Source organism: Polyergus mexicanus, unplaced genomic scaffold (genome assembly GCF_030449975.1).
Source record: "Polyergus mexicanus isolate NDT 795.1 unplaced genomic scaffold, iyPolMexi1.0 SCAF_6, whole genome shotgun sequence".
Taxonomy (NCBI): domain Eukaryota; kingdom Metazoa; phylum Arthropoda; class Insecta; order Hymenoptera; family Formicidae; genus Polyergus; species Polyergus mexicanus.
Genome location: NW_027223326.1, coordinates 4,760,364 through 4,779,413, shown reverse-complemented (window position 1 = coordinate 4,779,413; position 19,050 = coordinate 4,760,364). Strand labels below are relative to the sequence as shown.

Genomic DNA, 19,050 nt, shown 5'->3' with positions numbered 1-19,050 from the left:
CCTTGATGTTGCACAAGAATTTTAGACAAATCTCACTTACTGACACGTAACTAACACGTTCCGAAAGAACAAAACTTGCGTACATAGCGATTTTAACAATGTATGCCGTGAAGCGGTTCTTCTCAATTTCTTTGATGTTGCACAAGAAATTTAAACAAATCTCACTTACTGACACGTAACTAAGACGTTCCGAACGATTAAAACTTGCGTACATAGCGGTCTCAGCTTTGCGCGCAAAAAGACATATATCCTCAATTTTCTTAATGTGGTACATGAATTTTCTACTAAACTCACTTACTGACACGTAACTAAGACGTTCCGAACGAACAAAACTTGCGACCATTGCGATTTTAACAATGTAAGCCGTGAAGCGGTTCTTCTCAATTTCCTTGATGTTGCACAAGAATTTTAAACAAATCTCACTTACTGACACGTAACTAAGACGTTCCGAACGACCAAAACTTGCGTACATAGCGATCTCTGCTTTGTGCGCAAAAAAACGTATATCCTCAATTTGGTTAACGTTGCACAAGAATTTTTGATTAAACTCACTTACTGACACGTAACTAAGACGTTCCGAACGACCAAAACTTGCGTACATAGCGATTTCTGCTTTGTGCGGAAAAAAACGTATATCCTCAATTTCGTTAACGTTGCACAAGAATTTTTGATTAAACTCACTTACTGACACGTAACTAAGACGTTCCGAACGAACAAAACTTGCGTAAATAGCGATTTTAACAATGTATGCCGTGAAGCGGTTCTTCTCAATTTCCTTGATGTTGCACAAGAATTTTTGACTAAACTCACTTACTGACTCGTAACTAAGACGTTCCAAACGAACAAAACTTGCGTACATAGCAATTTTAACAATGTATGCCGTGAAGAGGTTCTTCTCAATTTCCTTGATGTTGCACAAGAATTTTAGACGATTCTCACTTACTGACTCGTAACTAAGACGTTCCAAACGTCCTAAACTTGCGTACATAGCGATCTCAACTTTGTGCGCAAAAAGACATATATCCTCAATTTCCTTGATGTTGCACAAGAATTTTAGACAAATCTCACTTACTGACACGTAACTAAGACGTTCCGTACGATTAAAACATGCGTACATAGCGGACTCAGCTTTGTGCGCAATAAGACATATATCCTCAATTTCCTTAATGTGGTACATGAATTTTCTACTAAACTCACTTACTGACACGTAACTAAGACGTTCCGATATAACAAAACTTGCGACCATTGCGATTTTAACAATGTATGCCGTGAAGCGGTTCTTCTCAATTTCCTTGATGTTGCACAAGAAATTTAAACAAATCTCACTTACTGACACGTAACTAAGACGTTCCGAACGACCAAAACTTGCGAACATAGCGATCTCAGCTTTGTGCGCAAAAAAACGTATATCCTCAATTTCGTTAACGTTGCACAAGAATTTTTGATTAAACTCACTTACTGACACGTAACTAAGACGTTCCGAACGAACAAAACTTGCGTACATAGCGATCTCAGCTTTGTGCGCAAAAAAACGTATATCCTCAATTTCGTTAACGTTGTACAAGAATTTTTGATTAAACTCACTTACTGACACGTAACTAAGACTTTCCGAACGAATAAAACTTGCGTACATAGCGTTTTTAACATTGTATGCGTGAAGCGGTTCTTCTCAATTTCCTTGATGTTGCACAAGAATTTTAGACGATTCTCACTAACTGACTCGAAATTAAGACGTTCCGAACGAACGAAACTTGCGTACATAGCGATCTAAGCTTTGTGCGCAGAAAACGTATATCCTCAATTTCGTTAACGTTGTACAAGAATTTTCGACTAAACTCACTTACTGACACGTAACTAAGACGTTCCGAACGAACAAAACTTGCGTACATAGCAATTTTAACAAATTATGCCGTGAAGAGATTCTTCTCAATTTCCTTGATGTTGCACAAGAATTTTAGACAAATCTCACTTACTGACACGTAACTAAGACGTTCCGAACGATTAAAACTTGCGTACATAGCGATCTCAGCTTTGTGCGCAGGAAAACGTATATCCTCAACTTCCTTAATGTTGTGCAAGAAATTTCGACTAAACTCACTAACTGACACGTAACTAAGACGTTCTGAACGAACAAAACTTGCGTACATAGCGTTTTTAACATTGTATGCGTGAAGCGGTTCTTCTCAATATCCTTGATGTTGCACAAGAATTTTAGACGATTCTCACTTACTGACTCGAAATTAAGACGTTCCGTACGACCAAAACTTGCGTACATAGCGATTTCAGCTTTGTGCGCAAAAAGACATATATCCTCAATTTCCTTGATGTTGCACAAGAATTTTTGATTAAACTCACTTACTGACACGTAATTAAGACGTTCCGAACGAACAAAACTTTCGTACATAGCGATTTTAATAATGTATGCCGTGAAGCGGTTCTTCTCAATTTCTTTGATGTTGCACAAGAATTTTAGACAAATCTCACTTACTGACGCGTAACTAAGACGTTCCGAACGACCAAAACTTGCGTACATAGCGATCTCTGCTTTGTGCTCAAAAAAACGTATATCCTCAATTTCGTTAACGTTGCACAAGAATTTTTGATTAAACTCACTTACTGACACGTAACTAAGACGTTCCGAACGAACAAAACTTGCGTACATAGCGATTTTAACAATGTATGTCGTGAAGCGGTTCTTCTCAATTTCCTTGATGTTGCACAAGAATTTTTGACTAAACTCACTTACTGACTCGTAACTAAGACGTTCCGAACGAACAAAACTTGCGTACATAGCAATTTTAACAATGTATGCCGTGAAGAGGTTCTTCTCAATTTCCATGATGTTGCACAAGAATTTTAGACGATTCTCACTTACTGACTCGTAACTAAGACGTTCCAAACGACCAAAACTAGCGTACATAGCGATCTCAACTTTGTGCGCAAAAAGACATATATCCTCAATTTCCTTGATGTTGCACAAGAATTTTAGACAAATCTCACTTACTGACACGTAACTAAGACGTTCCGTACGATTAAAACATGCGTACATAGCGGACTCAGCTTTGTGCGCAAAAAGACATATATCCTCAATTTCTTTAATGTGGTACATGAATTTTCTACTAAACTCACTTACTGACACGTAACTAAGACGTTCCGATATAACAAAACTTGCGACCATTGCGATTTTAACAATGTATGCCGTGAAGCGGTTCTTTTCAATTTCCTTGATGTTGCACAAGAATTTTAGACAAATCTCACTTACTGACACGTAACTAAGACGTTCCGAAAGAACAAAACTTGCGTACATAGCGATTTTAACAATGTATGCCGTGAAGCGGTTCTTCTCAAATTCTTTGATGTTGCACAAGAAATTTAAACAAATCTCACTTACTGACACGTAACTAAGACGTTCCGAACGATTAAAACTTGCGTACATAGCGGTCTCAGCTTTGCGCGCAAAAAGACATATATCCTCAATTTTCTTAATGTGGTACATGAATTTTCTACTAAACTCACTTACTGACACGTAACTAAGACGTTCCGAACGAACAAAACTTGCGACCATTGCGATTTTAACAATGTAAGCCGTGAAGCGGTTCTTCTCAATTTCCTTGATGTTGCACAAGAATTTTAAACAAATCTCACTTACTGACACGTAACTAAGACGTTCCGAACGACCAAAACTTGCGTACATAGCGATCTCTGCTTTGTGCGCAAAAAAACGTATATCCTCAATTTCGTTAACGTTGCACAAGAATTTTTGATTAAACTCACTTACTGACACGTAACTAAGACGTTCCGAACGAACAAAACTTGCGTACATAGCGATTTTAACAATGTATGCCGTGAAGCGGTTCTTCTCAATTTCCTTGATGTTGCACAAGAATTTTTGACTAAACTCACTTACTGACTCGTAACTAAGACGTTCCGAACGAACAAAACTTGCGTACATAGCAATTTTAACAATGTATGCCGTGAAGAGGTTCTTCTCAATTTCCTTGATGTTGCACAAGAATTTTAGACGATTCTCACTTACTGACTCGTAACTAAGACGTTCCAAACGACCAAAACTTGCGTACATAGCGATCTCAACTTTGTGCGCAAAAAGACATATATCCTCAATTTCCTTGATGTTGCACAAGAATTTTAGACAAATCTCACTTACTGACACGTAACTAAGACGTTCCGTACGATTAAAACATGCGTACATAGCGATTTTAACAATGTATGCCGTGAAGCGGTTCTTCTCAATTTCCTTGATGTTGCACAAGAATTTTTGACTAAACTCACTTACTGACTCGTAACTAAGACGTTCCGAACGAACAAAACTTGCGTACATAGCAATTTTAACAATGTATGCCGTGAAGAGGTTCTTCTCAATTTCCTTGATGTTGCACAAGAATTTTAGACGATTCTCACTTACTGACTCGTAACTAAGACGTTCCGAACGAACAAAACTTGCGTACAAAGCGATCTCAGCTTTGTGCGCAGAAAAACGTATATCATCAATTTCTTTAGCGTTGTACAAGAATTTTCGACTAAACTCACTTACAGATACGTAACTAAGACGTTCCGAACGAACAAAACTTGCGTACATAGCAATTTTAACAAATTATGCCGTGAAGAGATTCTTCTCAATTTCCTTGATGTTGCACAAGAATTTTAGACAAATCTCACTTACTGACACGTAACTAAGACGTTCCGTACGATTAAAACATGCGTACATAGCGGACTCAGCTTTGTGCGCAAAAAGACATATATCCTCAATTTCCTTAATGTGGTACATGAATTTTCTACTAAACTCACTTACTGACACGTAACTAAGACGTTCCGATATAACAAAACTTGCGACCATTGCGATTTTAACAATGTATGCCGTGAAGCGGTTCTTCTCAATTTCCTTGATGTTGCACAAGAATTTTAGACAAATCTCACTTACTGACACGTAACTAAGACGTTCCGAAAGAACAAAACTTGCGTACATAGCGATTTTAACAATGTATGCCGTGAAGCGGTTCTTCTCAATTTCTTTGATGTTGCACAAGAAGTTTAAACAAATCTCACTTATTGACACGTAACTAAGACGTTCCGAACGATTAAAACTTGCGTACATAGCGGTCTCAGCTTTGCGCGCAAAAAGACATATATCCTCAATTTTCTTAATGTGGTACATGAATTTTCTACTAAACTCACTTACTGACACGCAACTAAGACGTTCCGAACGAACAAAACTTGCGACCATTGCGATTTTAACAATGTAAGCCGTGAAGCGGTTCTTCTCAATTTCCTTGATGTTGCACAAGAATTTTAAACAAATCTCACTTACTGACACGTAACTAAGACGTTCCGAACGACCAAAACTTGCGTACATAGCGATCTCTGCTTTGTGCGCAAAAAAACGTATATCCTCAATTTCGTTAACGTTGCACAAGAATTTTTGATTAAACTCACTTACTGACACGTAACTAAGACGTTCCGAACGAACAAAACTTGCGTACATAGCGATTTTAACAATGTATGCCGTGAAGCGGTTCTTCTCAATTTCCTTGATGTTGCACAAGAATTTTTGACTAAACTAACTTACTGACTCGTAACTAAGACGTTCCGAACGAACAAAACTTGCGTACATAGCAATTTTAACAATGTATGCCGTGAAGAGGTTCTTCTCAATTTCCTTGATGTTGCACAAGAATTTTAGACGATTCTCACTTACTGACTCGTAACTAAGACGTTCCAAACGACCAAAACTTGCGTACATAGCGATCTCAGCTTTGTGCGCAAAAAGACATATATCCTCAATTTCCTTGATGTTGCACAAGAATTTTTGATTAAACTCACTTACTGACACGTAATTAAGACGTTCCGAACGAACAAAACTTTCGTACATAGCGATTTTAACAATGTATGCCGTGAAGCGGTTCTTCTCAATTTCTTTGATGTTGCACAAGAATTTTAGACAAATCTCACTTACTGACACGTAACTAAGACGTTCCGAACGACCAAAACTTGCGTACATAGCGATCTCTGCTTTGTGCGCAAAAAAACGTATATCCTCAATTTCGTTAACGTTGCACAAGAATTTTTGATTAAACTCACTTACTGACACGTAACTAAGACGTTCCGAACGAACAAAACTTGCGTACATAGCGATTTTAACAATGTATGCCGTGAAGCGGTTCTTCTCAATTTCCTTGATGTTGCACAAGAATTTTTGACTAAACTCACTTACTGACTCGTAACTAAGACGTTCCGATATAACAAAACTTGCGACCATTGCGATTTTAACAATGTATGCCGTGAAGCGGTTCTTCTCAATTTCCTTGATGTTGCACAAGAATTTTAGACAAATCTCACTTACTGACACGTAACTAAGACGTTCCGAAAGAACAAAACTTGCGTACATAGCGATTTTAACAATGTATGCCGTGAAGCGGTTCTTCTCAATTTCTTTGATGTTGCACAAGAAATTTAAACAAATCTCACTTACTGACACGTAACTAAGACGTTCCGAACGATTAAAACTTGCGTACATAGCGGTCTCAGCTTTGCGCGCAAAAAGACATATATCCTCAATTTTCTTAATGTGGTACATGAATTTTCTACTAAACTCACTTACTGACACGTAACTAAGACGTTCCGAACGAATAAAACTTGCGACCATTGCGATTTTAACAATGTAAGCCGTGAAGCAGTTCTTCTCAATTTTCTTGATGTTGCACAAGAATTTTAAACAAATCTCACTTACTGACACGTAACTAAGACGTTCCGAACGACCAAAACTTGCGTACATAGCGATTTTAACAATGTATGCCGTGAAGCGGTTCTTCTCAATTTCCTTGATGTTGCACAAGAATTTTTGACTAAACTCACTTACTGACTCGTAACTAAGACGTTCCGATATAACAAAACTTGCGACCATTGCGATTTTAACAATGTATGCCGTGAAGCGGTTCTTCTCAATTTCCTTGATGTTGCACAAGAATTTTAGACAAATCTCACTTACTGACACGTAACTAACACGTTCCGAAAGAACAAAACTTGCGTACATAGCGATTTTAACAATGTATGCCGTGAAGCGGTTCTTCTCAATTTCTTTGATGTTGCACAAGAAATTTAAACAAATCTCACTTACTGACACGTAACTAAGACGTTCCGAACGATTAAAACTTGCGTACATAGCGGTCTCAGCTTTGCGCGCAAAAAGACATATATCCTCAATTTTCTTAATGTGGTACATGAATTTTCTACTAAACTCACTTACTGACACGTAACTAAGACGTTCCGAACGAACAAAACTTGCGACCATTGCGATTTTAACAATGTAAGCCGTGAAGCGGTTCTTCTCAATTTCCTTGATGTTGCACAAGAATTTTAAACAAATCTCACTTACTGACACGTAACTAAGACGTTCCGAACGACCAAAACTTGCGTACATAGCGATCTCTGCTTTGTGCGCAAAAAAACGTATATCCTCAATTTGGTTAACGTTGCACAAGAATTTTTGATTAAACTCACTTACTGACACGTAACTAAGACGTTCCGAACGACCAAAACTTGCGTACATAGCGATTTCTGCTTTGTGCGGAAAAAAACGTATATCCTCAATTTCGTTAACGTTGCACAAGAATTTTTGATTAAACTCACTTACTGACACGTAACTAAGACGTTCCGAACGAACAAAACTTGCGTAAATAGCGATTTTAACAATGTATGCCGTGAAGCGGTTCTTCTCAATTTCCTTGATGTTGCACAAGAATTTTTGACTAAACTCACTTACTGACTCGTAACTAAGACGTTCCGAACGAACAAAACTTGCGTACATAGCAATTTTAACAATGTATGCCGTGAAGAGGTTCTTCTCAATTTCCTTGATGTTGCACAAGAATTTTAGACGATTCTCACTTACTGACTCGTAACTAAGACGTTCCAAACGTCCTAAACTTGCGTACATAGCGATCTCAACTTTGTGCGCAAAAAGACATATATCCTCAATTTCCTTGATGTTGCACAAGAATTTTAGACAAATCTCACTTACTGACACGTAACTAAGACGTTCCGTACGATTAAAACATGCGTACATAGCGGACTCAGCTTTGTGCGCAATAAGACATATATCCTCAATTTCCTTAATGTGGTACATGAATTTTCTACTAAACTCACTTACTGACACGTAACTAAGACGTTCCGATATAACAAAACTTGCGACCATTGCGATTTTAACAATGTATGCCGTGAAGCGGTTCTTCTCAATTTCCTTGATGTTGCACAAGAAATTTAAACAAATCTCACTTACTGACACGTAACTAAGACGTTCCGAACGACCAAAACTTGCGAACATAGCGATCTCAGCTTTGTGCGCAAAAAAACGTATATCCTCAATTTCGTTAACGTTGCACAAGAATTTTTGATTAAACTCACTTACTGACACGTAACTAAGACGTTCCGAACGAACAAAACTTGCGTACATAGCGATCTCAGCTTTGTGCGCAAAAAAACGTATATCCTCCCCAGTAAACACGCAGGGCTCATTTCCGTAACAATTATATAATATTCTATATGTATATATTACAGATCATTAAAATGAAACTATAACGTATCAGTTATATCAATAACATAATAAATCTATAATTGTTGCATAGAATTGTTATGTAATTTTGTCGTTACTTTGTTATGTAACATTTTTACAGTTTTGTGAACGTTAATGTGCATACTCTAAAAGTTTCGTAAATGCTACGTAACTCTAACGACGTAAATGTAACGTTATAATAAATACGTAACATTTATACAGTTTTGTGAACGTTAATGTGCATACTCTAAAAGTTTCGTAAATGCTACGTAACTCTAACGACGTAATTGTAACGTTATAATAAATACGTAACATTTATGTATTTTTGTGAACGTAAATGTGCATACTCTAAAAGTTTCGTAAATGCTACGTAACTCTAACGACGTAATTGTAACGTTATAATAAATACGTAACATTTATGTATTTTGGTGAAATGTAAATGTGTATACTCTAAAAGTTTTATAAATGCTACGTAACTCTAATGACATAATTGAAACGTTATGTTAAATACGTACCAATTATGTATTTTGGTGAATGTAAATGTGTACACTCTAAAAACTTCATAAATGCTACATAACTCTAACGACATAAGTGTATCGTTATGTTAAACATGTAACATTAACATTATTTTATTGATGTCAATGTATACATTTTTGTTAAAACCTTGTAAAAAGAATTCGTAAAAGGAAGAGAATTATGCAGAAACAAGAAAATGAAAGATTTTGAGAGAGGAAAGTTGCGATATATTTATTTATAATTTAAAAGCGGTAACAATATATCAATCATGCCTTTTTTAGAGAAGAACTACAACATCACAAACGCGTGCTCCGTGCACACCATATACATTTATTGTGTGTGTACCACATTTGATTTTTTTTTGTGTGTATACAGGGTGATTCAAAACAACTTTTAGTTCTTAAAATGTCGTATTCTTGAATTAATTCTAAGACGATTTTTCCTTTATCAAAATTTTATCCGAAGCTTAGTTGTTAAATTATAATATATGTACACATACACACACACACACACATATGTAATACACAGACACACACGCACACGATAAATGCGTGTGGCGCACGCAAAGCGCACACTTGTAATGTCTAGTAATAACAAAATTTCCATATCGTATTACACATAAAAAAATATATACCATTGTTGACATTTTTGAGTGTTCTGAAAAGATGATAAATGCATATAATATCATTGAGAAAAACGTATTTGAAACATATTTTCTTAATATAGAGTTATAAATGTGGAAAATAAAATTATATATTAAAAAAAAAATTTTAAAATATGCACCAGATATCTTTTTTTGAATGATATATGTATACTATTTTTCTGTTATGTAACATTTATGAAATTTTTATAGTATACACATTTACATTTATCAAAATACATAATTGTTACGTATTTAACATAACATTTCAATTATATCATTAGAGTTACGTAACATGTATGAAACTTTTAGAGTATATACATTTACATTCACCAAAATACATAAATGTTATGTATATTTAACATAACGTGTCAATTATGTCGTTAAAATTACGTGGCATTCACGAAACTTTTAGAGTATACACATTTATGTTCACCAAATTGCATAAATGTTACATAATAGAGTAACGACAAAATGACATAACATTTCTATGTAACAATTATAGATTCATTACGTTATTGACATAACTGATACGTCATAGTTTTGTTTTGTTCATTTATAACATATAGAATATTATGTAATTATTAAGTAAATATACGTTTACTGAAATTTTTTACTTATGTTCTTTGTGCAAGACGCATAATTAGTAAATTTTTCTCTACATTATGCATCTGTGTAAGTTATGTGAACATGCCCTAGGGGGTAAGTCTGTGATTGGCTTATTGTTAGTCGTATTAAGTATACGTGCAAGCATAGACATAGTCGCTGCTACTTGCGAGCGAGAGAGAACGCAAGGAGCACGGAACAGAGTATGTCCTTTTCTACGTGTATCTTTACCCCCACTCCTTAAATAAAGGCAAACGCTCGGTCTAGATATACTATGTCTATGCGTGCAAGGCTGCGTTCGGAAACATCACTCGTGTGCACACGAGTGTCGTTCTATCTTTGTTATGTACCAAAAGTTAAACAAAGATAGAACGTCGCTCGTGTGCACACGGGTAATGTTTCCGAACGCAGCTCTAGTGCGCAATCATCGTACAAAGCATCCCAAGCTTCTGCGCGCTAGGCTTTACTTTTCAATATGGCCAAATCTACGAAAACAGTAGTTGTGCGTGTGAAAAAATTGTGTTGAAAGTGTGAACAGTATCGAGATATTGGTAAGTATGAAATAAATATTAACTTAATAATTAATGCCAACAAATGATAATTGTTGTCTTGTGGTAAAAAAGCTATGCTAAAGATTGAATTCCTCTTGTGCAGTGAACAAAAGATACATCGCGTACCACGTGAAAACTGAAAACCACGTGCGCCTAACAAAGGACAAAGGACCTCGTGCCGGCGAAAGATACACCTAGTTTTGCCTCATTATTTTTATATTTTGGCATTTTTATAGTAAGTACGATTTATTTTATGCAACATTATTTTTCCCATGTTTTTTTTACAATATTTGTTGCACGGTCATATAATGAGAAAAACAAGAAATCTCTTATTTGCACTACTTTTTGAATCAGAAGCTTGAATATTTCGAGTGTAAAGTTACATCATTTCTTAATTATAGATTTTTTATTTTTTATTGCATTGCGGCATACTAAATTCCGGTTTATAATTTTTTTATAATGATCGTAATGGTAATTCCAATGATAAATGATATCAATTATGAAATATAGCTTTTATATTGTTGAACAAGATATCTGCATTAGAAAAAACTGTAGATATATTTTTTCGAATACTTCATATATTTTGAAAGTTTATTATTGACTGTTTTCATAATAATTTTTTGCAAATGAAATAGAATCTTATAATTAATAAATATTTTCTATGCATGAGTCTTAATTTTTCAATTTGGTATTTGATCGTGAATTAATTTGATGTAAACTGATTTTTATTCAAGTATAAAATATTTAAACATGATAGCATTAATTATTACAAGTCATTACATAATGAAGTTATAGGTCTTAAAAAATTGTAAATATTATGCGTGCAATATGCTTATATAATTACTTTAATTTATAATTTATAGTTTATAATAACATGCAACGTAACAAAAAAAATTATTCGTGTTTAATTAATTACAACACTAAAATACATTACAAAAATATTTCCGTTAAAAGACATTAAAAAATTATGTAGGTTGTTTCACCATAATTGTGAGAAATCAAATTTTTCATATATAAATGAAATACTATTTAAGAAACATAGATTGCATTTTTTCTGAAATTTTCTATTAGCGTCCTTAAAATATTACATAAATTATATTTTAATTATTGAATTAGTTTGTTTCGATAAAAAACTGCAAATGTCTTAAAACATTTTTTATTTGTCAAAATATTTTTAATTCTCCATATAAGCTTCCTATATATTGTTTCAGTGAAAAAGGAAAATATAATATAAACAATAATATCAGGCAAACCCAAACCTATATTCGTATACATAATCGCAATTCATCTATTTCCTATTGCTTTATAAAATTATATTATGTCCAAATCAAAATTAAGACTAGACATTAATTCTTTAACGCCAAGGCAGCGGCGACGTATTTTCTTAAAAAAATTTCGTAATATCTGCCAAATGACTATTAATTCAAATTTGGAAATTCAAAATAATATCGTAAGTTTATCGAATGGGCCAGGTAACATCGAACAATTACCTCAGCAGCAAAATGTACTAAAAGAAATTGATATCGATTATTCCAATGTAATGAACACTCATAAGTGTACAGAAAATAATCATGATTTAGTTTCTGAACATTCGGAAATTAGTATTGATAAAAATAGTCTTCAGTTAAGTATTTCAAGTGATAAATTTTCTAAAACAGAATTTTGTAAAACAGAACTTATTAACGACATCCGATTATGGGCTATTGAAAATCGTGTCAGTCATTCTGCTATTAGTAGTTTACTGAAAATTCTAGTAAAATACGGCCATAATGTTCCGATTGATGCTCGAACTCTATTTCAAACGCCCAAACAAGTAGACATTATTGAAATGACACCAGGAAAATATTATCATGCAGGTTTAGATGATAGTTTGAAAAGATCTATTCGTAAGCATTATTGTCGAAATAATTTACCATCTCAGATAAATATTAATGTGAATATAGATGGTCTTCCTTTAACAAAATCTTCTGGGAGTCAATTTTGGCCTATTTTAGGTAGTATAGTTGCAGATATTTACACCGAACCGTTTATAATTGGTGTTTATCATGGTTTTGAAAAGCCAAAATGTTGCAATACTTTTTTGAAATATTTTAAGGATGATTGTTTAGAAATTTTCCGAACTGGCATTGTAGAATACGGCAAAAAAATAACTGTGAAATTGAACGTATTTATCTGCGATGCTCCTGCAAAATCGTTTATCAAGGGAACTAAAGGACATAATGCGTATTTTGGATGCGGTAATTGTATTCAAGAGGGAGATTACATAGAAAATCGAGTAACGTACCCAGAAATTAATGCAATGTTAAGATCAGATGAATCTTTTAAATTAAGAAAACAAGAAGAACACCATAAAATCACTTCAAATCTTGAAGATTTAAACATTGGAATGGTTACTCAATTTCCTTTAGACTACATGCATCTCGTACTATTAGGAGTAATGAAAAAATTGTTGCAGTTTTGGATTAAAGGTAAACATAATGTTCGTATGGTTGCAACTCAGATAACTCTTGCTTCAACTTCTTTATTATCTATGTCATTATTCCTACCTAAGGAATTTGCTAGAAAGCCAAGGAAATTAGATGAGGTTGATCGCTTTAAAGCCACCGAATTAAGACAATTATTATTATATACTGGGCCAATAATCTTTTTTAAAAAATTATCACGTGATAAATATGTTCATTTTTTGAGTCTGAGCATAGCAATTCGAATTTTATGTAGCAAAGAATATTGCGTACAACTGCTTGATTATGCACACAGTTTATTATTGTATTTTGTTGAAAATTATTGCACATTATATGGTCGTCAATATTTATCATATAACGTTCATAATTTAATTCATTTGTGTTATTATGTAAAATTATGGGGAGTGTTAAATAAATTTAGTGCGTTTAAGTTCGAAAATTACATGCAAAAAATTAAATCAAGAATTAGATCTTCGAGTCGGCCATTAGAACAATTAGTCAATCGTTGTAAAGAAGAAGATAATTTTAATATAACAAATGTAGAAAAGAATTATCCAATACCAAAAGTACGTATTATAAATGGCAAAAAGATAATAAAATCAGTTCAATGTAAAGGTTTCTATTTAAGTACAAGAACTGCTGATAATTGTTGTCTTTTGTTAGATGGTACAACGATTTCACTTACGACAATTTATTTTAAAAATAAACAGATTTACATTATTGGCAAAAAGTATTTAAATATTAAATCATTTTTTCGCATTCCATGCAACTCTTTAAATATCGGAATTAAAAAAATTAACGAGTCACAGTATGAGTTAATTACTATTCCATTGTCTGATATTAAATTAAAATGTGTAAAACTGCCTTTATGTGACGAAGAAGCTGTGATCTTGCCTTTACTGCACCAACAAGATATATGTTTATGGCGAGTACTCATATTGATAGAATATATAATTGAAAACAATATTAAATTAATTAACAAGTTTTACTTTTTTACAGATTATTAATAATGGTAAAACATTTCGCTGTCGTAACTTTTCCAAGCGGTGGGAATAATGAAGAAGAGATCGTATCAGAAGTTCCATCTTTATGGCTTTCTTCCAATTTAACAGAATGCTGATGGCCATCGGTAAAAAATATAAACATGTTTATTGTGAAACAAACTCCACCTGTTACTAATAATCCTAAATGGACACTTTATCCTATCAAATTTCATGGATATTATGGTAATTTATATTTTACTTCAGAATTTATGTAATTATTTTTTTAATATTTTAAAAAAATAATGTAATTTGTAAATTACGGTTTTGTCCTAATCAAGATTCATTAGATGAGGCTAGACAAAGAGCAACGAATTATTCTTCAAGCGATGAAAATAATACAAATCAAATAAAGAAGTCATGCACAAAACGGTCACTAAATACAGTTTATGATAATGAATCTGAATCTGATTCTGATGACTCACGTTCAATTATACCAAATCCACCATCAATCCACAATGTCTCACAATCAGCCAAAAATATTCAATCAATCTCAAATATTTTGGATTCAACAATTATTAATAATATTGATATGGAAATTCTTGATGGAACTATAGTACCTCACAAAAGTAATTTTTATTTTAATTCTTTTATTCCATTTTTATTATCTCTATAATAAAACGGTTTTTTTTTAAATTATAGTTATTGTTTATTATGAGTAATCTAATACTTTTTTAATATTTCTAGATATGCAGGATGTATATACGTTAGTGTCAGAAATGTCAGATAAAATGGAAGGTTTTGTATTTACTTTTTATCTTATAATTTTATTAATATCTCTTTATGGCATTGTTTACTCAATATTATTAATTTTTTAGATAATTTTGAAAAAATATGTACAGCTATAACTACAATTTCATTAGACATACAAACTATAGATATTCGTTTAAAAAACATAGAAACACAACATAACCAACATAAGTCTAAAGACTCTGCCAGGAATACATCAAATATACAAAAATCTTTTCCGTTTAAGAGTATAAATGAAATAATAGCTTTTGAAAAGAATTTATCAGAAAATGCAGATGAGTACAACAAATTTGTAAGTTTAATTAAGTTATTTAAATGCAAATTTTATTTAAATAGAATAATGTAAATTATATTATTGGTATGTTTTATTTCTAAAGATGCTGTATATATCTCGCATAGGCGGAGGGTCCGCTAAAGAAAATTTAATTCGTATATATCGAACTTTATTTTCTAATGAAGTTGCCAAGGTATCATCCTGGAAAGGACTACGTAATCATTTTAAAATAAGTAGTTTAAAGTTTATATTGACGGGAATACAAGGTAAAATATATTTTTATATTTATAAATAAATTTATAAAATATGCAATTTAATTTAATGTAAAATTTTTTTAATAATTCAGCAACAATTTTGGCTCAACATCAATTCACAAACAAAGAGTTTGAAGACATCACGAAAGAATGGTTTCGCCAAGGTGGTCAAAGGCTTAGCAGACAACAAAAAGACTCTGAAGAAGCAAATCCGCAAGTTATTTAAATGTCTCAAAAGCTTATTATTTTTTCATTATAATCTTTTTTCTTATTAGTCTATGAGCTTTCGGCTTATGATCTTTTTTTTATTGGCCTAGAGTCTTAATTAACATAAGAAATATTTTTTTTAACTAATGTTTTTTTTATATTGAATGATTTTAACACTAAACCTACCACGACTGGTTAAACAATCGGTCAAAACGTTATCAAAGTTTAAAAATTTCTGCATTTGGTATAAATAAGTTGTCGGTAGATTTAGTGTTAAATACTTAAGTTTTTAAATTTTTATGTTCTAAAATCTAAAATCATAGTCTGCACTCTTTTCATTTTGAGTTCTCAACGTCATTATTTGAGTTAAATACTTCTTTTAGGAGAATTAGTAGAATTAAAGTATGCATTATGTTGATACATTTAATAGTTTATCTAACAATCTTTTTAATTACAAAAAGTATAATTGCTTTATTGTTTTTCTTTCAAATGAAAATCGAATTGCGTTTCCATTTTTGTTTAAATTAGATTTATTCTAACGGTACACACTTATATTATTAACAAATGTGTTATAATTAACGAATCATACATGAATCTCAAAGATTTTGACAAGTGCGTTTATGAAAAGTTTATGGATGTAAAAATTATAGTTTTCATGTGGGGAGAAGCCTAAAAAACTCATTTCTTATTGATGTATAGCGTTAAAACAAAAAATAATATCGCGAATACTCGAGTGTACCGTGAAGTTTAAATTTATCATATTAATTACTATTATAATAAATTTATAATTTATAATATTTCTAAATTTAATTAATTTATAATATTATTAATTGTTATTAGTGTACTATATTTTGCAACAAAATTAGGAAATTATTGTACTTCGGCGTAAAAAGGCGTAGAAAGGATGAAATTCAAATTGATATACTTTTCGAAAAAATTATCACAGAATGATATTTAAAACAGATTTTAAAGCTAGAAAACATAACTTTCCAATGCTCTAACGGAGATTTTTCTAACGATTTTTCTTATACAGATTTTATTACAAGTGGTGCTACTTTAAAATGAGCTTTGTAATTGTAGAAAAAAACTTCAACTTTAATAGGCGAGTACGTAGAGAACAATTTTTTCATCAATTCTATTAATTGTAATAAAACTTAACATTTTCTCTTTAAAATGCTTTTTTTAAACAGTTCTACGACCATATGACATTTTTTTTGCAAAAATACGTGAATTTGATTCTTTTTAATTTTGTGATTCTAATTGTTTGCAAAGTATATTAATTAATACAATATAAGTGCAATTTGTTATTTAAGTTTGAAATTATTATTAGCTATTAGTATATTTAAAGTTTTCTCTTAAAAAAAATATCTAAAATTATGTAATATAATTTAAATTATCATTATAATTGTAATTTGAAACAAAAATTAATTTTATAAATATTAATAATATTTGTTAAAAGATTTATTCATAAATTTGTTACAAGATTCATTTATTTAACAATTTAGCATATGTGGAAATAAAGAGTTGTTCAAGAAATCAAGTTTTTATTGTTATATATATCCATATCTTTATATATACACGATTTTCTAAACATAAATAATATAAGTTAATTCTCTTAATTTTAATAAAAAAACAACCATTAGTAATTTTATCCAATCAATAATTTTGCGCTGTATATTCAACTATAGCAGAATAGTTTCTTCATTTTAATCATTGATAAATATATGTGTATTATTAATATATATATTTATCAATGATTAGACTGAAAAAAGACTATTCTATTATAGTTACTTAATTTCATGTCTAAATTTTAGATATTTGTTATTTGTTATTATCATTTTGTTACATATTATATACAGCATAGTGTTGCTGTATATAATACGTGATATTTTGATCTAAATGTTACCTGTAAATTACATAATGGTTACTAGAACAGATAATATGTGTTCTGTAAATAATATATAAATATTACAGAACAGTGTGTACTAAATTCTATTATAATGACGTAATTTTATATCTAAATTTTATGTATCTATTACGTATTATATACAGGCATAATGTTGCTGATATTTTCATCTAAACATCATTTAAAAGTTGACATAATCGTTACCATATCTGTTCTCTCAATGTTACAGAACAGTGTTTACTATGTTCTGTTACAGTTACGTAATTTATATATATAAATTTTATGTATCTATTACGTTTTAAAAGTTGACATAATGGTTACCATATCTGTTCTGTCAATGTTATGTAAATGTTACAGAACAGTGTTTACTATGTTCTGTTATAGTTATGTAATTTCATATATAAATTTTATGTATCTATTACATTTTAATTTCATGTATCTATTATGTTTGATATACAAGAATAATGTTGCTGACATTTCCATCTAAACGTTACTTAATCGTGGACATAACGGTTACCACAACAGCGAACAGCTGTTTTATAAATGTTCTGTAAAAGTTACAAAACAGTGTTTATTGGGTCAATTTCGTTAACGTTGTACAAGAATTTTTGATTAAACTCACTTACTGACACGTAACTAAGACTTTCCGAACGAATAAAACTTGCGTACATAGCGTTTTTAACAATGTATGCGTGAAGCGGTTCTTCTCAATTTCCTTGATGTTGCACAAGAATTTTAGACGATTCTCACTAACTGACTCGAAATTAAGACGTTCCGAACGAACGAAACTTGCGTACATAGCGATCTAAGCTTTGTGCGCAGAAAACGTATATCCTCAATTTCGTTAACGTTGTACAAGAATTTTCGACTAAACTCACTTACTGACACGTAACTAAGACGTTCCGAACGAACAAAACTTGCGTACATAGCAATTTTAACAAATTATGCCGTGAAGAGATTCTTCTCAATTTCCTTGATGTTGCACAAGAATTTTAGACAAATCTCACTTACTGACACGTAACTAAGACGTTCCGAACGATTAAAACTTGCGTACATAGCGATCTCAGCTTTGTGCGCAGGAAAACGTATATCCTCAACTTCCTTAATGTTGTGCAAGAAATTTCGACTAAACTCACTAACTGACACGTAACTAAGACGTTCTGAACGAACAAAACTTGCGTACATAGCGTTTTTAACATTGTATGCGTGAAGCGGTTCTTCTCAATATCCTTGATGTTGCACAAGAATTTTAGACGATTCTCACTTACTGACTCGAAA

General features: G+C 32.0%; 2 protein-coding genes across 2 annotated transcripts; both read left to right on the top strand.

Moving 5' to 3' along the window:
• The first annotated feature begins 10,268 nt into the window (after positions 1-10,268).
• On the top strand, positions 10,269-14,348 carry LOC138934313 (uncharacterized). The gene is made up of 4 exons (XM_070297938.1): positions 10,269-10,879; positions 10,983-11,114; positions 12,091-14,007; positions 14,341-14,348. The coding sequence occupies exons 3-4, from the start codon at positions 12,198-12,200 to the stop codon at positions 14,346-14,348; spliced, it is 1,818 nt and encodes a 605-aa protein (XP_070154039.1). The 5' UTR covers positions 10,269-10,879; positions 10,983-11,114; positions 12,091-12,197.
• A 28-nt stretch (positions 14,349-14,376) lies between these two features.
• On the top strand, positions 14,377-16,458 carry LOC138934194 (uncharacterized). The gene is made up of 6 exons (XM_070297675.1): positions 14,377-14,567; positions 14,663-14,950; positions 15,069-15,119; positions 15,200-15,423; positions 15,509-15,671; positions 15,752-16,458. The coding sequence occupies exons 1-6, from the start codon at positions 14,486-14,488 to the stop codon at positions 15,883-15,885; spliced, it is 942 nt and encodes a 313-aa protein (XP_070153776.1). The 5' UTR covers positions 14,377-14,485; the 3' UTR covers positions 15,886-16,458.
• Positions 16,459-19,050: the final 2,592 nt, after the last annotated feature.

Bases quoted from the DNA above. Each gene is read 5' to 3' on its own strand.
- LOC138934313 (XM_070297938.1), top strand. From the start codon at position 12,198: ATGTCCAAATCAAAATTAAGACTAGACATTAATTCTTTAACGCCAAGG.
- LOC138934194 (XM_070297675.1), top strand. From the start codon at position 14,486: ATGTTTATTGTGAAACAAACTCCACCTGTTACTAATAATCCTAAATGG. The intron at 15,120-15,199 runs GTTTTGTATTTA...TTAATTTTTTAG, and splicing joins AATGTCAGATAAAATGGAAG to ATAATTTTGAAAAAATATGT. The intron at 15,672-15,751 runs GTAAAATATATT...TTAATAATTCAG, and splicing joins TATATTGACGGGAATACAAG to CAACAATTTTGGCTCAACAT.